This window comes from Ctenopharyngodon idella, chromosome 7, assembly GCF_019924925.1.
Source record: "Ctenopharyngodon idella isolate HZGC_01 chromosome 7, HZGC01, whole genome shotgun sequence".
NCBI lineage: Eukaryota > Metazoa > Chordata > Actinopteri > Cypriniformes > Xenocyprididae > Ctenopharyngodon > Ctenopharyngodon idella.
In genome coordinates this window covers 18,454,557-18,480,098 of record NC_067226.1, presented here as the reverse complement: position 1 = coordinate 18,480,098, position 25,542 = coordinate 18,454,557, and the positions used below count along the sequence as shown (strand labels likewise).

Genomic DNA, 25,542 nt, shown 5'->3' with positions numbered 1-25,542 from the left:
TACTATTGCACTCAAGCCCAGCATCTCCCTGACCTCATACAGTGTTGTTTTTATGGAAGAGAATGGCAGAAAATACTTCAACTAGGTCAGGCCACACGACTTGTTTTTGTCAGGGAGTTCCAGCACAGGTCAAGACATTCGATACACTCGCTCTTTTTAGAGCATTGTGCCGAACGATGAAAAGGTTGCAGACAATTAGCAAATGTGTTACACCACAAAATAATATGGGGCCTCTATTCAGAACGTGTGCACCATCATAAGACAAAAAAACAAATGAAGTGGTGGGGAAAAAGCATATGAAATGCCAACTTGTTTCAACCGCTGTCTCAACCACTATAAAAACATATAATAATGTTTTGGTTGAAACGTAACCATAACATAACACTTATGGCATATGGTTTATGACTGAACTCAATGTGTGAATAAGTGATTCGTTTTGAAGGATGGTTTAAAGGAAAGGTCCTCAAAGACTGAAGCTATTTGCCAGATCAGTGACAACACCGCCTCATTGTTTTCCCATGTGACCCATGTTTCACCACTGTCCGTCAGGTCTGTGCACCACATGATTAAATAGTCCTATCTTTTCAAGGCCAATTTCAGAGCAAAGTTTCTTCCCTTTTACTCTGTGCATATTACTGCTAAGCATGTTTCTTTGAACAGCTAAAATAAACACCCCCGAATGTGGATTTACATGTATTTGCTGAGAGTAAAGATGCTCATGACTGCGATGTTTTATCACTTTGGATAACATTTCCTAACTCAATGCTGTGGGTAATTCGTTGCCTAGAACCAAAAACTGTACGTGCTATCAGACATCTGGCTGACCCCTCTTATGCACATGTTGCACTTTTATAACTTGTGCCAGTTCTGTGCAGCTTTACATCTAACCCCTACTGTCTACCCATGTTTTGAGGGCCTTCATTATTCTGCCATGTTTATTTACTCTTTTAGTATAAGGACTTTGTTGTTTGCATTGACAGTGAGTCAAAATATTATATTATTCAAAGAGAGCAGATTTCTTTTAATGCTCATGTTTGTGATCTTCCACACTGTGCAAAGAATGTGTTTGCCTTGTGTCATTGCAAAAGACTGTTAAAATACTGTTATAAATATTAAAAAAAAAAAAAAAAAAAAAAAAAAAAAAGGGTGCATATTATTTTGACCACATATTTTGATGGAATGAAAAGGAAAGCAATGTGTGGAATTTTGTTATTTACTTTTGTATATTTTGATACTGGAGCTTTATTTTCTGCCCAGTTTCCCGTTTTTATGCACTGTATATCCGAAGGAACAACTTATAGAACAATTCAAACAAGATGATTAATCAAACACAGCTGAACCAAATGTAGACATCATCCCCTTGGAATTATAAGGTTCTATCTGCATTCTGAGCAGTTCTGAGAAATTGAGCATACCATTGGACTTTGTAGATATAACCTTTTTGTTTTCTAAATAAAAAGTCTCTAAATGTGCTCAAAATTACCAAAAACATCACATAATGTAAATAAGTTGTCACAGAATAAGAATATGTGAATTACTCAATTTTGACAAAAATATCAGATAGAACCTTATAGTTCCAAGAGGACGAAATGAGAAGAGGAAAAACTGAACAAAGGAAACAGGAAACTAATGAAAACATACTAAAAGTCCCAAAGACACAAACACACTGAACATAATGGTGACATTACTCCCCCCTCTGGCAAGGCGCGGCCTCACGCCGTAACAGAAGAAACAGAGGGAGGGATGGAGGGAGTTTTGGAGGTGGACGAAGAGATGACAAAGGGATGGTGAGAGGCAGAAGTGTGGGGATGATGGCAGGATGAGGCAAAGGGATGGTGATTGGAGGATGATGACAATCCCCTGGCAGCAATGGTGGAGAATGTCCACTGGCACAGACCCAGAGCTTGCTAGTGCCAACAGCCCATGGCGGAGGGTTGAGGTGGAGCAGGTGTGATGGAGGACAGAGGTGACGCCAAGGGGAAGGAGGAACCTGCTGCAGCCGTAGGGGTAGAGGGACGTGGCAGAAGTGGTGTGATGACTGACCAAGGTGGAGCCGGCAAGACAAGGGAACCTGGTGGAGCCGCAGGTCTGAGGGTCTCCGGTGGAGCCAAAGGTGGGAGAAACCAAGGCGAAGCCGACAGATCGACAGGCCAAGATGGAGCGAAGAGATCAAAGGTGGGAAGGGGAGCCACATGATCCTCTAGCAAAGGAGCTGCAGGTGGATGCACGACCTGCGGTCTGACGTCACAGGGACTCCCTGGAGATGGCGCAGGGCTATGGACATCCAGCAGCTGCAGGGCTGGAGGCCCTGCCACACAACCTGACTGAAAAACGGTAAGAATAGTACAGTTCACACAGGTTAATGAGAAGAGGAGATCATGGTCCATAATGTCATTGGTACTGTCTGAAAACAGCAATGATGAAAGTACTGGGTGGGATAGGGTGGGAGTTGATACTTCCTCGTTGAAGTTTATCAGCCAGTCCTTATCATCCATAGTTACTTCTCCCTTGTCCACTGATGTCGTGGGCTCACACCCCTGGTCAGACTCATGTTGGAGCTCCACTTCCGGGGCAAGGGTGGGCTCTGTCCTCTTTCTCTCAGGCTCTGGCTGACGCATCGTGGTGGGTGGTAGCTTTCCATCTGCAGGAGTCTCACATGAGTGCTGAACTAAATGTAGACAAATGAGAAGTGGAAAAACTGAACAAAGGTAGGGAAACTAATGAAAACATACTAAAAGTCCCACAGACACAAACATAATGAACATAATAGTGATAGCCATGCTATATCTTTAAAGATATGATTTTCTGCATAATATAAAATAATATGATATAATAGATCTCAAACACCCGGGGAATCTCCGGTTTAAAAAAAAAAAAAACACAGAACAGAGGAGAATCTGCTGGCAGAATGCGAGAACTCTGGAATGAGTTCATAATAAAGTGATAATCAACACTGGCTTGGCTTTTCAGAGATGCCGAGAGAACTGAGGGATTTGAAATGTTGTAAAAGTGACACAGAGGTGACATTTATATTAACAATTCTACTGATTCCCGCACACTTTTCAAAACCTTCTCTTCTCTTCTTTGCCCTCCTCCCCTCTCCTCCCTCCCACATCAGCTCTTACAGCTGATGACTTTGCCTCATTCTTCACACATAAAATAACAACCATCAGCGGCCAATTCTCCACACCACATACTGACAATAACATCTTAACAGAAAACACACAAATTCTCCCCTAATCTCTATGCTCTGTGAGGCAGATGTTTCCAAACTCATCCTTTCCAGTCATCCTACTACCTGTTAGCTTGACCCTATCCTCACTCATCTTCTTCAGGCCATCTCCTCCTCAATTGTACCTGCACTCACTCACATTATCAATTCTTCTCTTCGCACTGGTACATTTCCCACAGCTTTTAAGCAAGCTAGGATTACCCCACTGCTTAAGAAACCCATTCTGAATCCAGCACTTTTAGAAAACTACAGACCGATATCCCTTCTTCCATTCATTGCAAAAACACTTGAGAGAGTTGTGTTCAACCAACTGTCTACTTATCTCACACAGAACAACCTCCTTGACAACAACCAGTCTGGCTTCAAGAGTGGCCACTCAACTGAGACTGCCCTGCTCTCAGTTACTGAAGCCCTGAGACTGGCACGAGCAACTTCAAAATCATCAGTACTCATCTTGCTGGATCTGTCTGCTGCTTTTGACACAGTTAACCACCAGATCCTCCTGTCAACCCTCATGTCGAAGGGCATCTCAGGAACTGCACTCCAGTGGTTCAAGTCTTACCTCTCAGGTAGGTCTTTCAGGGTATCTTGGAGAGGCGAGGTGTCCAAGTCACATCATCTTGCTACTGGGGTACCTCAGGGCTCAGTGCTTGGACCACTTCTCTTTTCCATCTACATGTCATCACTAGGATCTGTTATTCAGGAACATGGTTTTTCCTATCACTGCTATGCTGATGACACACAACTCTACCTCTAATTCCAACCAGATGATCCGACGGTTGCTGGTCGCATCGCAGCCTGCCTGACAGCCATTTCTGCCTGGATGAAGGACCACCACCTTCAACTCAACCTTGCAAAAACGGAACTGCTTGTTGTCAGTGCCAACCCAACACTTCATCATAACCTTTCCATTCAACTTGGGTTGTCAACTGTTACTCCTTCCAGGACAGCCAGGAACCTTGGAGTGGTGATGGATGATTGTTTAAGCTTCACAGATCATATCGCTACAACGGCCCAGTCCTGCAGATTTGCCTTGTACAACATTAGGAAGATTAGACCCTTCCTATCGGAGCATTCCATACAATTTCTTGTCCAAGCTCTTGTTCTATCCAGACTGGGCTATTGTAATGCTCTCTTGGCAGGCCTTCCAACATGCACTGTCAAGCCTCTACAACTGATTCAGAATGCTGCAGCAAGACTGGCCTTTAACGAGCCAAATAGAGTGCATGTTACACCTCTCTTCATCAGTTTGCATTGGCTGCCAATAGCTGCTTGCATCCAATTCAAGGCTCTAATGTTTGCCTACAGAACAACCACTGGCTCTGCACCACTATACCTAAACTCACTACTTCAGACTTATGCACCCTCCAGAAACTTGCGTTCTGCAAGTGAACGGCGCCTTGTGGTGCCATCCCAAAGGGGCACAAGATCACTCTCACGGACCTTCTCCTAGTCTGTTCCCGACTGGTGGAATGAATTTTTAAAACCTGCTAGACATATCTTTTTCACCAACACTTAACCCAGTAATATTAGCACTATTTATATTTTTACTTTTCTTTTTTCGATTTCAATTCTCTTTCTCCATCTATTTCTATAAAAAAAAAAAAACCTTGCTACGAGCACTTTGCTGATGAAACTGTGTCTTGACACGGCACTTACATATTGTTGTACTCATGTTGATTTGATTGCTTCTACTATTCTCATTTGTAATTCGCTTTGGAGAAAAGCGTCTGCTAAATGATTAAATGTAAATGTAAATATTACTCAACAGGTGAGTAAGGAATTTTATTGGACAGATAAATTGCCATTACCAACAGAGTTCATTGTAAATCATTATGTGTTGTGAAGGGTCATATTCATATTCACACAGAGCCGAAGCACAACCAAAACAATGTTCTTCCGCAAAATGCATGCACTTATTTTTTTTTTTATATTTTTTTTATACCTTTAATATTCAAAATTGTAAAAATTGTGTTATTTTTTACTTGTGTAATTATTTCTTGATTTCTAGTCCTTGTGCAACTTTACAGTGAAGATGAAGATTAAAAACAAAATAATATTAATCGATATCCAGGTACCTTTGATGCACTAGTCCTATATTGACATATTGTAACCAAAATTTCACAGAAAATGTATGACCTGACTTCTGTGTTCTGCTTAAAAGTGCTGCAATAATACCAAAGTCTAATCTGCTCTTGATCATCCTGTCTGAATTCTGTGTATAGTTCAAAAAAAGACACTTTGACATTCTAGCCCATAAATATTGTGAAAGTTGTCATTTTACCTGGTATCTGTCTCTCTTAGGTGAACATCTGACAAAATGTCTGAAAAGGATCAATCAGCTTTCTTCAGGAGGCCTATTAATTATTTATTTATATTTATTATGATACATACAGGGCAAAAACAGAAGGAAAAATCATGCATATAATAAACAATTTTGATTAAAGGGAGGTAATAATTAAAACAAACAAACAAATAATTAAATATATAAAGGTAACAAAATAGGAGGAGCGGGAAACAAAATTCTATGCAAATATCATCTAGATGGTTATGTAGAAGTGGAATATTTTGTGCCTGCAATGGAAAAGTGTTAACAAGCCAAATCAAGTTGCAGAGTGCATTTGAATGCTAAAAATGGTTTAGATTTAAGAGAATTTACAGAATTATGTACTGGACAAAAACTGGATAAAAAGTTAATCTTATTGCACCATGGTGTCAACTGTAAGTGCATTAAAAATGCAAAAAAAAAAAAAAACAACTAAACATTTTTTGTAAGTGCAAAAAAAAAACTAAACGTGATAAACATATTTGGTAGATTTGTATCACTGTAGGCTTTAGAGTAATTCTGTGTATGCTGTAATCAAAAACAGTTGACACTGTTAACTGTCAGTGTCCCAGCAATTATATATTTATTGCCTTTTTTCACATATTTTAGTAATTATCATAAGTTAGGTGTCATTCGAAATCTTAAACACTCAAAATTCATGTCAAACTGTTTTGAAACTGGACATTGTTACCATGGAAAGAGTATTTTAAAACCTTATTTAGTGAGCTCAATTTTTATGATATCAACTTCAAAATTGGAACACAACTTGGTTGGATATACAGCTTTTAGTCCAAATTATAAAATATATATTTTGTATAAAATAAAAACTCCTTAGTTCAGTACATTTGCTTTACACTAAATTTAAACTTTCATTTTTTAAAGTGCTTTCACTTCTGTAATAATCTGCTGAGTGTCTTCTATAGAAAGAGACTGACCTTAGATCTGTACACCAAAGCATTCATGAATTAAAAAAAATGTGAGTTCAGATCTATGCTCAAAAAGAGGAAGACAGTTAACAGGTTAAAGACAAGCCAATTAGGTGCCCTTTGTTCCAATAAATAATTTGTTGTTGGAAATTCAGTAGCACTTTATTTTACAGTCCTGTTCCCCATGTACATACTATGTACTACTACTATAGTAATTGCAATAACTGGGTAATCACTAGGTACTAACCCTGAACCTACCCCTAAACCTAACCTTAACCCATGTAGTTACCTTATATTACCTAGTATTTTCTGTAAGTATAAGTGCACATACTGTAAAATACGTACAGAACCAGATACTGATCCTATAAACACAAATCCACTTACAGCAGCTGAATTCTCTCCAGTAAACTATAGACTGACTACATCCTGTTTCTGTGCAAACTACATATGTGGCCTAGAGCCTCATAGAAGTATGTTTGCATAGGGCATGACTTATCTCATTTGGGTTGGGGGGGATGGTTGCTTTTTGTTGTATCACTTCCCTTCATAAATCTGATTTAAAATACACAAATTGTGCCTCTTACTCTTTGACTTTCATCTGTGTCAGTTTGGACTGTATGTTAAACTAAGTTAAACATTAACTAATGTAGAAAGATGAACCCTGCGTTGCTGGAAAATGCTGCCAAAAAGCAGAGGAGGCCTGGGAACTGGGGTGTTTGAAAAGGACAAGTCAATATTTGAATTTGTCTTGTTAGTGCTGTCTGTCTTTTTTTGGGAGGGTGGGGTGGGGGGGCTTGGCTTATATTTCAATAATACTTAAAAATAATGTGACGTACATTGTATAAAGATTCTGTAGTTTACAAAAATAAATATTTTGGCAGCTGTGGTTGCCAGAATAATTTTGTAAAAAATACAGAAAAACTAAACACATTACAGAACAAACTGTAAATAGTAGCAGTGTGCATTGTTGAATTTACTGGTTTACATTCACATTTTCTTGTCTGTAAATTACAGAATAAAACTGTGTACATGCAGTTTACAAAATGTACATAACTGATAACAAAAAATATTAAGAAACATGATTATTTAAACAAAATACTTTCAAATGTGGAGTGTCACACAGGGAATTCTGAGAATATCAGTTTACAGTTTTTGACCGTAAATTATATGTTGATTTGCTCTTTTTTACTTCTAAAACTGTAAAAATGAACAGCATTTTACTGTAAAATTACATTAAATGTTTGGTTAGCGCTTTTACAGTTTTTCCCTGTATATTGCACGGGAACTTAACCTATTAACATTTTTTTTTTTTTTTCCGTGGAGCAGAACCTAATATACACAAATACAGAGTTGTTATGAGATGATTGTAGATCATTATCATTATACATATATTATTAATAGATATACAGTACATTAATAGAATTATAATGTATTAGAATTGTGATCACGATCAGCCACTTTCTACGATCATCTCATAACAACTCTGTATATTGTGTATATAGGTTCTGCTTTACTTGTTGAGAAATTTGATTGCCTTTCATTCATCTGTGTTGCCTCACAAGTATATCTTCCCATTTGAAAACTAAAACTTTCCTTCCACTGACTAGTATATTCTGGTGCGTTCTGCAAGGTTAGCGTGTTTGTTCATAAATAAATGTCAGGAAGATATAAAGACCACTTCTTTGACCACTTTAAAAGCTTAGTGCATTCTTCGTGTTAAGGGTAATCAAGTCATTACTTAGGCTTGTTAAGGGAACTTCCATTATAAGACCTCAACGAGGCATTTTTCAGGACCATGGACAGCACACAAGTTGTTTTCTGAGAGATACCAGGGAGAAAAGAAAATGAGCAAAGTTGTTACTTTTGATTAATTTAATGCATCCTTGCTAAATTAAATATATATATATATATTTTTTTTTTTTTTTTTGAGTATTAAAGTAAAAAAAAAAAATAATAATAATAATAAAAAGGGTCTCACCGACCCTAAACTTTTGAATAGTACTGTATGAAATAGTCTGTGTGACTGTGGGATGTAACAATTCACAGAATGTAACAGCCTCTTGGGTTTGTGAGATAATGATGGATGTTAATGTAACCAAGTCTGTTTCTGAACTGTACAGTTACAATATATCATATGCAGCAGGATAAAATATAAACTACAATAAAGTGAGATGTTAAAGAGAGGTGGATCCTCACAAAACATGGTGTAAACAAACTAGATGTAATGCAGATGCACTTCAGTGTAAACAGTTTGGTAGACATACTTTTTGTTTGGTAATATGCATTCAAATGGGCTTTGACACTAGAGCCACCTTAATCAACAAACTTATGTGGTTTCCACTGGGGCACTTAAAACAAAACCAAAAAAAAACAAACCTCTAAACAATGCCTTACGTTTTCATTTCAAAGTTCAAGACTACACACCTGGAACAGAAAAGATGATTAATGTTTTACTGTGCCCAGTATGTGTGTAGTTTTGTTGTTTTGCTAAGGGCAGAAAATTATCTGGCAGAACTGGCTCTGCATCAATTCTGAGCTAAGCTGAAATGATTCTATGTTACTGAACTTTGAACTTATCAGATGGGCTATTTAGTCGCTTGACTTGTGCTTCCTGATCATTCAGTTGCTATATGATTAGGTATGCTCATTACATTAACACTCTGCAATATAACTGCGTTTTGCATAGATTCAGCAGATAAACGTAGATCTGCTGTACTACACCTATGCAATGTACAGATATAGAGTTCACTTTCATGGTGATGCTAATGCCAAGCAGAAAATTTGAATGATCTTTTCGTCCCAAATAGCAGTTAATGTTTCAAAGTTGCTCTCTCTGTGGCAGTGTGTGCTATGCCCTGTCAATCAATGACTTCCCAGGCAGACTTTGTATGAATTGTGTGAAGGTACTTCCAAAGTACACTTTTTCAGACAGACTTTCAAGGTCACATCTAATGATCAAGAACAAATAGAAGAGAGCATTTGCAAAAATCATGCTACAGTGCTTGTTCCTCAGTAGAAATGGTTGAAATAAACTGAAAAAAAAAAAAGTGAAAATCAACTGCCAAACTACACTTGCAGATTGTGGGATATCATTTTAGTAGAAGTGTAGATTGTGTTGTGTTTGGACATACCTTGTTGCCTTACTACTTCTGTGTAATGCCTAGGAAGGCAGCATTTTTCTGCTTTTGGACAGCCCATACGTCTCACTCATGATTGATCACTCATGTAGATTACAGAGCTCCCAAACTTTGTATGCTGATGTAGTTCTGTTTGGGAGGGAAAAGTTTAAGTATGTGGCCTAAACGACCCGATGCATGTATATGGAGCCACGCACATGATATACAGGGGGAAAAAAACAAGATATCGTGGCAACTTATTAGTCTGTTCCCTCATTTTAGTTAAATCATGGCCACAATTTAAAGGGAATGAATTAGTACAACATGGCGTTTGATAAACCTATCAACGTACGTCATAACCATACACATAGAAATTTAGCTCTGGCTACAGTGGCTTGTATGGTGTGGGAATAGAATAGCGCCAGAGATGGTCTTTCAAAGCTTAAAGTTGTCACCAAACGAGAAAAATCGACCATGGATTATTCTAAACAGCGAACCTCCAGGGAATCGTTAAACAAACAAAGAAACCAGTTATTTCTCCATTCTATGTTCTGTAGGCTATCTATGTACATTGGTGCCTCCAACCACATTCATCCATGCAGAGAAGCAGATGACTGCGCATAAATCTGTGCCTGTAGTTTTTTTTTTTTTTTTTTTTTTAACCGCTAGAGGATTACATGCTAGCTTTAACCAAAATGAGGGAATTAAAGCTATGGTGTGCAGCTTTGTAAAGGCTAGCAATAGCTAGATCCCACCCTCCCTTTCATAGCCCTTTATTCAAATGCCACGCCTCCTCCTAAACACATGAACGTGCACAACCAGAGCAGAGTCTGCAAAGCGTCCTGAGGGGCGTCCCGTTGGTAGCACAATGGAACGCAACTCTTTCAAATGACCTCATGTCTTATTCACCAAAAAAAGTGGCTGTTGTTTGTCTGCCATTCTTGCTCGGAGACTCAAGCTGCATCCGAAATCGCATAAGGTGTGTTCGACATCAGCTGCAGCTGGATGCAACCGATTGACGAGAGTTGCCACGTGCAGTTCGGGAGGAGCTGAAAACGGAGACGTGAAGTCAGAAACTTTTTGCTTCCCGTAGTGACACTCGCGCTGCGTTTGCATACTTTATCACAGCTTCAGTGAAATGAATGCAATATTTGTCAAATACACAGATGTTTCAGAGGCATTTTCATTCAGTACTTTATGTTATACTATTTAAATACCAAAGAAGTGGGGTCTATGTTTTTATCAGTTTTATTTTGATAAATATGACAAAATATAACATCACAAAAACATGAATAGAGCTTTTACTGTTATAAAAATACAGATTTGTGAGCATTAGTAGAACTGAAGTTTTCAGAATAAACATGAAAAAACACATGTGCTGTGAATCCGGCCAATCGTGAAACAGCTGTGTTGTCATCAGAGCTTGTGCAGCCGCTCTGGAGAAGCTGCGCAGTCTGACTCAGCCGACTGCTCTCAAATCGCTCTCGCAGTACGTCGATGCCATACATCACAGTCATGTGGCGTCGGTGAGTTGAGTTGCAGCAGATTTCTAATTCCCAGCATGCTTTGTGTCAGACTGTATAAATAAATGTTGAAATTAAGTGTTATTTTGTGTGTCTTTGCACAAGATTAACATGGATTAACAGGGAGATGTTAATGTTTAATGTTGTGTTATGTTGGGATTTACAGGGGGTTCTATTATGTTAGTTTTGTAGGGTTACCATTGTGGTGAAAAGTAGAGCCTGTGGTTAAGTTAAGGATGGGCTGCAAAACTTTTAAGACCATATATACTGTATGTTGTTTGATTATGTTGTATGCTCTTTGATAGTTATAATAGCATGTTTTATTTGCTATCTAACATTTAACCAAGATCTGAATGTGATGTTTATGTAAATGAACTGTATGTGGATGAGTGGGGCGAGGCTGAGGACTGTGGGAGCGAAAGGATGCCTGTGATGTGATTGTTAATGAGAGACACCAGTGCACCACACTGGCCTTGCTCCGCTTCCACGGCTCTCGGCCCCGCCCCACTCCTCACAAAAATTTTAAGTTATACTAACTTAAAAAAATGAGTTAGTTTCCTTAAATGTTTTGAGTATTCTGAACTTATCGAGTTTTACAGTGTACCAGTGTCAGTTGCGTCACTTCACTGCCATTCACAAATCCTCTCCTGTGACCTCATGGGGATAGTAAAGTGTCAGTGTTCAGAATCTCACTGAAGTAGGTCATCCAGGTACTTTTTACCTACTCTTTTATGAATAGTGTGAATTTGGACGCACTGCTTTTGTCACATACTGTTTTTTGCCTACTATATAGTAGAGAAGTATGTGATTTTGGATGCAGCCTCGGTCTACAACTCTGCATTGCCTCATGGAAAACGCTGATGATGTGTGATGTCTGTGCAAGAAGGGTGCGCAGAAGTATGCAAAATATATAGATGGGCAGGTAGGCCACCCTATCACTGCCAACATGCAGCACATGCAATGATTGGGCACTTGCTCTTTTTATGATTGGATAGCTATCCCATCAATATTAATGGATGAAGTGACCATGTGTAACTACCCCCAGAGAGATCATTATGGAGTGAGGGCGTGTTTGTGTGCTTTTATGAATGTCCATGCCTGTATACAAGTGTGCACATTTGTATGTTAAAGTTCATAACCTGCCCTTTTCTATCCCTGTCTACTCTATGCACATTTCTCATGCACACGGCATCATGGCAGTTTGCCTCGTGCTGCTGAGATCTCCACCTGTTTGAGTAGACAGGATGTCACATTGAATGTCCCGCATGCTTTTGAACATATTTGGCCTTTTTGCATAATAGGGTTACGCAAGATGATGACGAAGGTAAACACACTCATCCCGGTGCTGTAATCGAGAGATCTGTGTATACGCAATACAAAGATTCTCTTTGTTACAGAATATCATTTGGAGTAACAACAATCATTCACAAGAAAGGTTCACATGACCAATTCAATCAAATACAAAAGCGTTGTATTTGTGTCATGCCTTTGATAACATATGCTGTCAATAAGCAACTTCATTCATTGCAGGATCAAGCCCTGTAAGACAAAAGACTATATGCCTCAAAAAAAAAAAAAAAAAAGAACAAAAAAGGGAATTTGTATGAGGGAATGACTTTACATTTGTTTACACAGAATTTGCTGGGAATCGTCATAAATAGTAAACAACACTGTGGCCCTGTGGTTTTTGCATAGATGTATTGGCCCAAGAAAAATTAAATCAGTCTACTTTTAAAATGTTTCATGGATACTTTGTATATAGTAAGTTTGTGATTTGTTTTTATGCATATACACTACCGTACAAACATTTGAAAATTTTCAGCATCATAACTCCACTCTTCAGTGTCACATGATCTTTCAGAAATCATTCTAATATGGAGATTTGGTGCTCAGAAAACATTTCTTCTTATTATCAATGTTGAAATAACTGTGCTGCTTAATATTTTTGTGGAAATATTCTTTCATGATTCCTTGATGAATATAAAGTTCAAAAGAACAGAATTTATTTGAAATGGGAATCTTTTGTAACAAATATTTTACTGTCACTTTTGGTCAATGTATAATTGCTGAATAAAAGTATTAATTTCTTTTTAAACCCCAAACATTTAGTAGTATACAGTATACAGTAGTATATACAGTATATATTCATACTGTATATTTTGGCCATACATTAAATATATTGGATCATACTGACATATTTGACAGTACAGACAGTACAACACCACAACCAATCAACAGATGGTGATGGGAACTGATGAAAGGTAAATGACTAATGTTTATAATATATTTCTGGAGTAGCTATATTTATCATTTTGTGCTCTTGTAAAACCGTTCACAGCTCTTCGGTGGTCATTTGTTTGCTTATGACTGATTTCAGGCTTTGTCTACACATTTGAGAGCAGATATCTTACTCAGTGGGGCATCGATAGTTGCAGCCTTCACTTCACACAATAGACTGAACAGGCACACTGTGTCAGTGTGAATCTGTTCTTCCAGACATCTTTTGAACAGAAGCTTGTGATGATCTCAGACACAAGTACCATCATCCACTTCACCATTAACCTGATTTTGTATACAGTTTTTATACAGAACAACCACAAAGAGTATAAATCATCTTGCTTATGTACACAAAACACCAGTTCCCATGATACAACATGTACACGAACAAGAGTAGCACAACAGATAAATCACAAAGTGGATAGCTGATAGATTGAAGGATAGTTTCAGCTGCCAGAGAGTAAACTAAAAAGACGTCAGAGCCTTTGAAGCTCATCCTTCAGGTATCATTCCTGTTATTTCCCCGTATTGTTAATAGCTCCACAAACCTCAGGCTTTAGAGTAAACAGCCCTGTCCTTAAATCACATCTCAACCCCTCCAAGTCTTACATAAACATCCCCAAGGCACAAAGTCAGGCAAATTAATATCTGGCATTTGGCTTTTGCGATTAGATTCATACGGTATGAACTATGAAGTAGTTTGTTAGGAGCAGGTCTGGGCCTGTAGAGTTTCCTTGGGTTTGGGGAGGAATGAGACTGGATGAAGTGTAGATGAATGGGGTAACTACTGAAAGTGCTGCTGCTTCTGTATGACGCCTGAACATTCAAATGATTAAACTGTTTTCGTAGGAGTGTTTTAATATTTGATCACCTGATGACCAAATATAAGCAGACTATTGGTAAATATTGTTAAAAGGATAGTTCACCCCAAAATGAAATTTTGTCATCATTTACTCACCCTCATGTTGCCTTGCATATGACATGAAGAAAATAAATCAATATTGTTCCCACAACTTCCCAACAAATTTGTGGCCACTTTTTATTCATTTGTTTCCAGGTGTTAGTTATATCGTGGCCATGCTGTATTAATTTTTCCTTCGTTTTGTGGGAACAAATTTTTAATTCATGGCCATGATACCTTGTCATGTATTGGGCTCTGTATAAAGAAGACATCTTATTTGATTATTATTATTTTATTTATTTATTTATTTTTAATGTCCATATCCAATGTTGTTTTGGAACCCATTGATTTTCATTTTATGGACAAAAAACAAACAAAGAAAAAACAAACAAACAATTGAAACATTTTTAAAATATCTTCTTATAAGTCATACAGGTTTGGAACAACATAAGGGTGACTGAATGATGACGATTTTATTTTTGGGTTAACTATCCCTTCAATGCAAATTCTGTATTGGTAAATGATACTTTTAGACACCTTGTCTATAAACCGTCACTGCTTCTGCACTCTTTAACCATGTTCTTCCCATTTGTAAGAGACCATTCCCATTCTGGTTGCACCATCTGTATGCTGAGACAAGAAGACTTAATTTGGTGAGGACACCTATGAGGCATAACTTTTCATGGTGCACAGCTTATATGGAGTCTGCATGCTTCTGAGCTGACCTATGGCATTTCGTCAAGGTTAGTCAGCAAATCATCACAAATAAGTGTTCCCCAGCCTTCACCCTTCCCTTAGGGCAGCCAGGTCACAGCCTGTGAATGTATGCACTTGTTTTGCCTTTCCAAATGCATTCCAAAAGCTATCGACTCATCCAAATATTTTAGATTAGGCAACATGCAGTAAGATAAGCGATTAAAAAAAGTGAGTCAGGACAACTTTAGAAGCTTCCATTGACTTTACTTAAAAAAGAGACACATTTTTTGGTACATAGCATCTACATACATAAGCAGAACAACTAAAAAAGATAATATACAAAAACTGCCGGTTGTGCACGTAATCGCTCATTGGGACTGATTTTTATGGGTTTCATATCAAAATAAATAATGCCTTGATACAGTGCCATTACTTAAAGAAAATGTTTGGTGGCTCAATTTGCAAGACTGGTCATACTAGGGTCAATGCCAACATCTTATGAGACTATTCATACATATTCAAGTATTTTTTTTTTTTTTCGAGCAAAAGCACTGGAATACTACAAGTGTATGTTGAAAATATGCAAGAGGTTATTGCTGAATTTCCTTTTAAAAAGACTGTTCCATTTTTTTTGTTTATATGTGTAAAATACTGTCTAAATAACAGTGAAGACAATTCGCAAAGATAAAATGGCAGAAACTCAGACTGGAAACAGGAATGTTATGGTAAAATATGTGACACCTCGAAACATGCAAGACTGCTCTTGCCCAAAGTCCAAGAGAACTTGATTGCAGATGTCCTCAGCTTCAATAATTTGTGATGTTTCCTGCTTTCCCATTGCAAAGCTATATCGTTTAATAGAGAAGGCTTCACCTTCATTCTCCAGGGCACAGAATATGGATCTTGAACAGCCAAGCATGGAAAAAACAGTTTTATCTGGTAGGGATCATCTCCAAACAACCAGAGTTACTGAAATGTCTTTTGAATACAATCTTGTTTTTTTCCTAAAACGGAAAAACTCCTTAGCAAAGTCCTTTTGAGTCCTTTTGCAAAGTTAGCACCACAATGTTCTCATATTTAGCAGTCCATAAAAAAATAGTGCTGTTAACATCAGTCCTTGGCTTCGCACAGCCAGCCAACATTTTCTTTCCTTTTCTTGTCTATATGCCACAGTTGTGGCACTTTAAAGGTGCAGGTAAAGGACTCTAAACTCGATAATTTCATTCCTTAAAATATGACATTCAAAATATGGTGCAAAGCAAGACAGAACCATAAATGCTTTTGCAGATGGCAGACTTTTGACATTTGCGTTCTGGCAACTTCCTCAGCATCAGTTCTGGGCATCCCCATGATATTCACCAAGACTGCATTCATCTCTCCTGTCGCATTACATTCACTTTCAACGTTAACTTCTTGCATTTTGAAGGCTGATAACACACAGAGTGTTCATAATCTGGAATTGACAAAGACAGTGGGCGAGTGGTATGATTCATGAAAAAAGTGCCTCTACTGACCAAGACTTGGCTATAATCCCATGTTTTTTGCAATTTAGGAAGGCTGGCCATCATTTGTGGGATGTGTTGATCTGGATGTATGGAAGGATGACAGGGTGTCTGTTGGGGAGGGTTATGAGAGGACGGTGGAATCTGGCTTGCTCCTCATCTTGGATTTTCTCCACCTGCCTCCTAAACTTTTGGGCAAGCAGGATGGATGGAACCCCTCTCCTTAACCTCTGGACAGGCTTTCTTTGCCATACTTCATATTTGGAATACTTCACACCAAGAGGCCCTCCTGAGATGTCCTGCAAAACAGAAGAACTTGCTGAAGTTTCTGAATACTATTGATTTGTTGTCATATTATCAACAGATTTCAAAGTTTTGCAACACTAGCTCAAACAGCAGAGCATGGTGCTAACAACACCAAGGTAGTGCTGTCAAAAGTACCGACTTCAGTACCAAGTCTGTACTGAAGTACTATTTTAAAAATGTGACAATACCAGCATTTCCCCCTAGCATTTCGAGCGCTGTTGAGTGGATTGATTGGCCATTGTGTTCACATGCTCAACAGATATGTCTGTGATTGGCTACAATGATCAATGCTTCAAAAACATGTTGTAAACAGACATCTTCACCAAGCACTTACACAGATACACACGGGAGCGAAAGCAGGCGTCTATCAGTGGATCTGTCTATCAGCAGATATATTAGGGATCTGCTGATAGACGGTGTCTATCTCTGACGGTAAATAGAAGTCTATTTACAACATGTTTTTGAAGCGTTGGTCATTAGAATGCATGAACTGATGAGATGTTTACATTGAATGCAATGCAAGTTGTTTAAGCATTCGCCAAATGCATACATTTAAACTTCCATATGATTATGAACAAAGGAAAACGGTAGCTTCAAATCTAATATATGTGTCACGTACATAGACTGCTCTTTACTGTGCTCTTACCCTGGTACAGTAAACATATCCTGACTATAGATTGACTCTATAGGAAAACTGATCATTCGTTGAATAACCTCTCCAGCGTGACAGAAACAATGTCCTCATCAACTCATAGGCTACGTTCAGACTGTCAGTCCAAATCCGATTTTTGTGCATATCAGATTGAAATCGGATGAGATTTAGAAAGTGTGAACGGCAAAACATCAAATGAAATGCGATTTTAACAAATCCGTTTCAAGCTAAATTCATGTGGTTTGAAATCCTATTCAAATTGCATTTCTAGAAATCTGTTTCTGTCTGACCACTTTGATCAGATTTTGCGTGGTTTATGTGACTTTCTCAGGCCACGTAAAACGTAACCGACAGACGTTATAGGAAACACACATGAAAGTCGCTTCAGAAACAAGGTTGCGTTGTTGCAAAGCCAGACGAGCAAAAAATGACAATATAACGGAGATATGTTTTGAAACCGGCGGAGATGACAGCACGGAATAAAGCCGCACATACTAGCCTCCATGCATTTTTGCCGCTGCCTCATAAGACGCAGTAGTCCGGCGCAGCGGCTACACACTGTCATGTTGTAAATAAGACAACATCTGTATTGCAAACCCATCCATGTTGCGGTTCTTGTTATTGTTTTTGGCGTATACCTACCAACGCAACGTCACTGCCATAGAAACCGATGCAGATATTCTGGAAAACGAAAGAGCGGCATGGGACACACAAATCGGATCTGAACAGTTGCAATACACAATGTGGACAGTCAATAATTTAGATCAGATTTCAGTCAGATACACAAATTATCGGATTTGGACTGACAGTGTGATCATAGCCATAGTGCGAATGTACTGTTCTCAAGTGGGACTGACTATTGTGTTGTTGGGTTGTTTGTTTTTGTTATTTTCAAATCCAAGCCATGGCCAGCTGGCCAACTGTCTTGCCAACGCTTAACATATTTCCATGCCAAGAGCACATGGCACAAAAATTTGCCAGAATGCGGCACAACACTTGTACTTGTTTTGGTTCTTGGAATAATGACATCATTGCACATGCTGTCCAATAGAGTTTCATGGTGTTACCATGGACTTTTGTTTGTGCAACTATCTCCCTCAGTGTTGTTCGTACATCATCTTTAATGTAGTCTACGGATTTCTGATAATCTGTGCCGTTTTCCACATTGCTCAGCGATACTGAGAGAGGAGACATGGTTAATACTGATTTTGGCATGATAAAAACAGGCTGCGTGTCTGACTAGCCTGTCTAGTCTGAGTCTGTGTTTGTGGGTTCAGCAAAATCATTGTGCTAGGCTTTTGACGGGGGGAGGGGGAGATAAGCAGCTTCATATACCTTGTGAAGAGCCTGCGACACTGGGAAGACCTGCAGCGATGTGGAGGAAACATCTCGCTCGGACTTCACGGGTTTCGCGCAGTACTGCTCCAACAGACGCAGCTCACAGCTCCGAAAGCAGCATTCTTCCACTATTCCTGTCTGAGGACGGCGGCTGTTTGATCTGTTCGGCCTGCCTGGGTGGGGGAAGAGAAAGTAAGCGATCAACTCCGGGGTTCCCCTGGAAAGCGACCAACGCTACCAATTCACACCCTATTGTTTATATTTCACCAAATCCCACATGTGGCTACTGGCATGTTTTTAGGATTTCTGAAACTGGAGACAGCATCAACAGATCCTTTCTTTATTTCCTGTTCTTTGTGACTCCCTTTTTATTTTTGACACTAACCAATATGATAATGTCTTTAAAATATCACAAAGAACAGTGCACAGAAAAACAAATATTGTTCTATGTTCCCAGGGATGTGTGAATAGCTAGCAAAATGGATCCTTTAACCTTGCCATTTGCCTACTAAACAGAGATAAAAGATAAAGAACAGCAGGAGAGGTACAAAAGGGGGAAGTCCACCGTCATCTGATAGGAATACAGAGGAAGAGAGAGAGAGAGAGAGAGAGAGAGAGAGAGAGGGAGAGAGAGAGAGAGATCTTTTGAAAGCAAATAAATACCTGCAAACACAAATTCTGTTTGTCCCCAAAACACTTACATTTAACAGCAATTAACAGCACTAATGGCTTGCATTGAAAACACTCGGTGTCTCCTCATTAATAAACACTCTCATTGTGACAGTCATTAGCACTCGTGTAAATGTACAACCAGCAATTTGAAAGACAAGACACATTATTATGTCATTTACTATGACCACAAACTTGATTTAAATGATTTACTTCTATAAGACAAATAGCTATGTAAAGGTTTAGATTTCCTGGCAACCATCACACAGCACTGTAAGAGTTACACTTACTGATATAAAACCCATTTTCTCCGCACACGAACTGCAGAGTATCCACTAGTTCTCCACCGCAAAGAGTCTCCGCCGTTGCTACGGGGGATGCGAACATGAACAATGACAGAATGAAGAGTGTCAGTGAGCACATCTGTAAAATGAAAACAGATTTGATTGAGTCAATTCATAAATCCGTGGTCAAACTGTATCGTTTAACAGAGGTTACTGATGTGATTGTCTGGTTTTCAGTCACACGAGCAAATAGTATTTCCACAAAGATCAAAGTAACTGTGGAGACGCTATTATCCGTATCAGTGATACAATCACGCAAAGGCTAAAACAAAACAAAAATCCTCAAACCCTCAAATGATGATGATTATCCAAACTTTTCTTAAAGTTTTAAATATCGTCATTAATACTCATATACATTTATAAATAATTATGTTGGAAATGTGCAAATATAAACATGCATAAGGACAGTAGGCTACTACTTGCATGTCATTATCACTTTCTCTTACCGTTGTTTGTCTTTTCCCCGTTTTTCGACACGATGCACAGAATAGATGGTGATCATCCATGGTAGGCGGTTTGTGGAAAGCGACGTTTACTAGTTGTTGTACTAAAAAGTTGCTTTGTTTAATTTCCAGTCTGTTGCATCTCTTTGAGTGATGCTTGTGGCTGTCTCAAAGTTCAGAGGACAGGCAAGGAATATGTAGTGAGAGGCAATTTATACGAACACCCGCCCCTCGCACCCCCAGCCCAGTAGCGATGTCCGATTCGTGAACGAATGGTTCTTTTGAGTCGGATCCTCTTTTTTTTTTAATGAACTAGTTGAACCGTTAAAAAAACAGGAACAGAATCAGTAGAATGAATCGGTTCGCGAGTCAACAACTCGCCGACTCATTGAACAAAAACTTGTTCTATGACAGTTTTATAAATTAATAAATAAATAACATTTCAACCAAAATATGAGTTGATTTTACTCTTGTTTCTTGTGTCTACAAGTTATATTTTGATTATAAAAGACTTGTTTTATGAGTTGATTGCTGCAACAAACGGAATTGGGTCTGGGACATATAAACTAATCCCCCCTTATTAAGAAAACACATATAAACAGTAATATAAGTGCTTTATTGGGACGCTTTTGGAACGTTTTACGTGATGATATAACGTTAAAGAACCTATTTTGAACTCATTCTTTGAAACGAATTGCTCAATTGATCCGATTCGCGGAAATTATTTTCCAGTCACTACAGCCAGTCCGCAAACTGCTTTTGAGAACTCGAATGCTACTCTCTTAATCAAATTTAATTTGACAATATGTAGACTATTCCGATTTTAACCAACATTTGTCCTTGTTCCACTTAGGAAAATATGTTCAAACTTCATATTTAGCATTTTTCCAAATAGGCTCTTTATTTTCTAATGACTTGTTGCCACGCTATAACATATCGTCATATAGCCTACGTTTTTTGCTCGTCTGATTCGAGAATCCTAAAACAGAGGGGAAAGTAATATTTTTACCCATTTTGATTTAGGATGTGTTGATGCAAGAATATTGTGAAAGTACAGCGCTCACTACTGGTTTATGTTTGAATGCACACTCAGCTAATGGGAGTGTATACCTGCTCACCAATGACGATGCGCATTCTTAGTCAAATAGCCCCCGCTTTAAAATGCCTTTTGGCAACAGGTCAGCCCGAGGAATTTTAATTGACGGAACATTCTTCCAGCTTCTCACCATAACAAAGGGGGTTGCAATCGCATTCCAGTGAATGCAGACAGACACCGTGCTGAAATTTCACTCTCACACAACAGTGTTGACCCTTTGTGCGCGTGCGCTCCATCTCACGCGAAACCTTAAAAGCATTTATCTTTTCTTTAAAAAGCAAATAAATCCGTTTTATAAGCCGTTCACGACGCAATGAAACAACTATAGCCTACTATTTAGCAGACTATTTGTACAAAAAATAAATACCAGTCTAGAAGTAGGTTAATAAATAGGCTAGTGATAGGCTACATGGAAATGAATGAACAATCAACATGTCCTGACACGCCTAAAACGGGACATATTGGAACTTTAGTAAAAACAAATCATTATCTGCCCGAAAACAGCAGCCAGTGTCATGCAAAATGCGCTCATTTTAGCTTCCTCTAAAAGTGGAAATGGCATGAATTGGACACCAATCAGTGATATTATGACAAAAACAAGCATGTAGGGTATAATTTTATTACTATCAGTTGTACACTCAAGATGTAATTTTTTTTGCAAATAGACAGGCCCAACACCACTCATTAAACAGCTTGTGATAATGTATTAGATAAGAGACAGCGTCCACTAAGGAAAAAGACTTCTGTAAACTTAATATTAGTGTTAAATATAGTGTATGAATCATCTTGTGACATCATGATAAGTTCACTATGGCACTCTCTAGTGGTCCAGTGTAAAATGACTACATGAGTGAGATTTTAGCTTAAACTGGTTAAAGTCAGGTAGCAGATGAATAAATGGATAGATTAAATAAACAAATCTTGTCATTCCAAATCAATCCGATACAGTGAACCATTGGTCAGTTTGGGACTCCATGTTGTTTTTGATATGTTTGGCACTCTCTGCTAGCATGAAAGTGCTCAGGCCTCTATTTGCATTCCCCATGTAACCCAGTCACCCTAATCCTTACACCAAACACCTCTTACACTCGCAAGCCTATTAATAGTAGTAACAGCAACGTTTACCTGTGCAATAAAACATTACCCTACTTTGCCTAGGAATTTGTAATACACTCTAATGCATGTTAATGTTGTAGACATGAAACTTAAAAAAAAAGTTGATTTTCAAAAAAGTACAGTGGAAAAGCCTCACTCTATTGCCAAGGTCTTTGTAGGTTTATACTGTGTAAAAGGAATAAGCCTGCCAGATAAAAATTTCCCATGTGATAAAATGAAATTATATTATATTTATTTATATTGAGATAAAATATCAAATGTGACTGTTTCTTTATTATACTGTAAGTCAATATAAAAGGGGTAATTCTTAGAGGCTGAGCTGATTCTGTAAAAGCTGATGCTCCTGTAGGTCTCACGACAACTATTCGCTTTGGCGATTCTCCTTCGCCCAAGACATTATATGATGTGGCAAGTATTGTTTCCTTTTTTTTTTGTAATAATATTTGTCATATTTAAATTTATAGTGATAAATAACTTAAGTATTTATGCTTTGATAATGATCTGAAATGAAAAGCCACTTTTGCTCTGGTTACCTACTCTAATGTTGCTGTCATCTGATGTAAATTTAACAGATGGTTTAATGCTAAAGTAAATTTGTTAAACTACAGTTGGATGACAATCAGCTTTTCATATCTAATCTCTTCACCCTCTGACATATGTAGACCCTCTCATAATGCAATACTGTATATTAAATTTCAGAATCTAATACGGAATCATTCTTTTTTTTTCCCACCTATTATGTCTCATACACACTGTACAAGCCAAAACAAAATTATAGTGGAGAAAGCAGTTTACTCTAAATGGGAAAGACTAATATAGCCTACATGACCAGACCAAAGCTGTGAAAGTCCTCCAGTATTTTTTTTCTATTATACAGTTGACCTTTCTGGAAAATACTAGTAAACACGGACTCTGGAGTAAAGCTGGACAAAGAGCGGAGAATGTTCTCCAGTCGGCAGAATGGAAGTTTAAAAAAAACTACATTTGTGTAATCACCTTTATTTTGAAGGATGTCACAACATAATTAATAAATTAATTTGAATAAATGCAGTCATCACAAATCCAATAGCCATGGCTGTCGACCCCCAGAAAGAAATTTCACAGCACAACCTGCACTGGGCCCCGGAAACCCAAGTGACGGCCCTGATAGTATAAATGAAGACTTCAGATGCAAAAACCTCTTAAGTCCATCTTACATTTTCTTTTAAATGAGCATTTTTATCAGGCTCCTATGTTTAGGTTTGGTAATTTCACTTTAATGGCAATAAAAATGTTATTAGTCAGTTATTTAAATGCCTTATTTACAAAAATGTCACTGATAAAAATACAATTAAAAACATAACGCTTATATAGAAAAAAAATGACAGACTGACTTTTTTGCATCTGAAGCCTTCAAATAGTTTTTATGCCAGCAATTACATCGCACGAGAAGGGTGGGAGGTTTGTGGCCTTCCTCAAGAAATACTATAAAGTGTCCTCCAGCATCTCCTCTGGCTCTTTTACTCCACTTCCTACCAATCAATCTAGAGTCAGTCACCAGTCACTTGAGCCATGGCCCTCATCTACACTAAGTTTTATTGGAGAACTTAAAACCACAACTCACACCATGCCAATATAACATCAAGCATAAATCTTGATGAAGAGACAAAATTCTGTGATCTTAATTTTAAACAGATTAGCATGCAACTAATTTTAGCTAAAACATTCATATTCGCCTCCACATATTATATTGAACTTGTTTACACTGAGTATTAAACGGCAGGTGAATCAAATGATAACAGTAACACATTTTTAATTGACCTAACCTTTGGTTGTCTAGATATCTCAAAAGGTCTTACATCCCTCTTCTCTTGAAGTACACTCATGAGTGGAGGTCAATAAACAGCCTATCAGGGTCGCTGCCTTGTAGAGTTTAGGTCAAACCTTGGTCAAACTCACCTACATGTAACTCTCAAGAGGTTGATTAGCTTGCTCACGTGTCTTTGATTAGGGTTGGAGCCAAATTTTGCAGGGCAGTGGCCCTCAGGGCTAGATTTGAGGAACCCTGATCTACAGGCTCTTCTGATGGATTAGCCCAGAAGATCGGGGTTTGGATCTGAGGGGCCGTTTACACAACACAGTTTTCGAAAACGATACCGTTATCAACTCTGTGAAAACTACAAAAAAAGTGAATTTGTGAAAATGGTGACGTCTTGCATACCTATTATGTGCAGTAGCCCCTCACTGCAGAACACAAGATCCAGGGGGTGGAGACAGGTAGGTTTAGGGATATGTAAAGTGGGAGGAGTTGGATCTGGATCCAACCTCACCCCCTGGATCTTGTGCTCTGCAGTGAGGACCATCTCGTTACATGTTCAGTCTATAGGCGTGTAATATTTCTTCACAAAGTGACAATTGCCAACTACTGGCCTGGCATGCATTATGCAGCATTTTATTAATCCTTAAAAAAACAAACAAAAAAAAACAAAAAAAAAAAACAAAAAACAATTAAAACAGCGTTTTTTTTAAAACAATTAAAAACCTTGTGATTCTTGTGAATGCAAAGGAAAAACCTTTCTGTTTTTAGTACATTGTTGTCATGTTAACATACCCTGGGATCCTAATTGGATCTTCTCAAGCTCGTTGGAGAACAACTGCAACAACTGAAAACAGTTGTGCTGCTTCATATTTAAGCTTTGTGCATTTAAAAACTTAAAAATTAGGCCACCTTTATATTAAGTGTCTTAATACTACTAACATTTAAATTGATAATTTGATTCAGTGCGCTTATTGTGTACACACATTTTTAAATTGTACTGTTCTAAGGTTTCACTGACTTTTTTACAGGAAAAGTAAAGGATCAACCACATTTCTCTCTACGTTGTAGACCAATGCCAGACAGTTTACACAGGAACACAGTTCAATTTATGCAGCCTACTTAGAAGAGATGGATTTAATAGGTCAATGACTGGACTCTGGCCAATATAAAAACACCACAATCCACAGAAAACAGAAAATTGAGAAAAGCTGTGCTTTGTGTTCAGACACTGAAGTTAACGATAAAATTGTAACGTGAGAGTAATTACGCTTTAAAATGTTG

At 38.2% G+C, this 25,542-nt stretch overlaps 1 protein-coding gene and 1 long non-coding RNA gene across 2 annotated transcripts; both read right to left on the bottom strand.

The window, feature by feature from the left end:
* Positions 1 to 1,199: 1,199 nt before the first annotated feature.
* LOC127515949 (uncharacterized) lies at positions 1,200 to 6,920 on the bottom strand. Its single transcript, XR_007930893.1, has 2 exons — positions 6,869 to 6,920; positions 1,200 to 2,668 (listed from the first exon to the last, which is right to left on the bottom strand). It is a non-coding gene; the product is annotated as an uncharacterized LOC127515949 (long non-coding RNA).
* Positions 6,921 to 15,240: 8,320 nt separating this feature from the next.
* Positions 15,241 to 20,461, bottom strand: igf2a (insulin-like growth factor 2a). Its single transcript, XM_051899004.1, has 4 exons — positions 20,255 to 20,461; positions 19,755 to 19,887; positions 18,793 to 18,968; positions 15,241 to 16,798 (listed from the first exon to the last, which is right to left on the bottom strand). The coding sequence occupies exons 1-4, from the start codon at positions 20,312 to 20,314 to the stop codon at positions 16,562 to 16,564; spliced, it is 606 nt and encodes a 201-aa protein (XP_051754964.1). The 5' UTR covers positions 20,315 to 20,461; the 3' UTR covers positions 15,241 to 16,561.
* Positions 20,462 to 25,542: the final 5,081 nt, after the last annotated feature.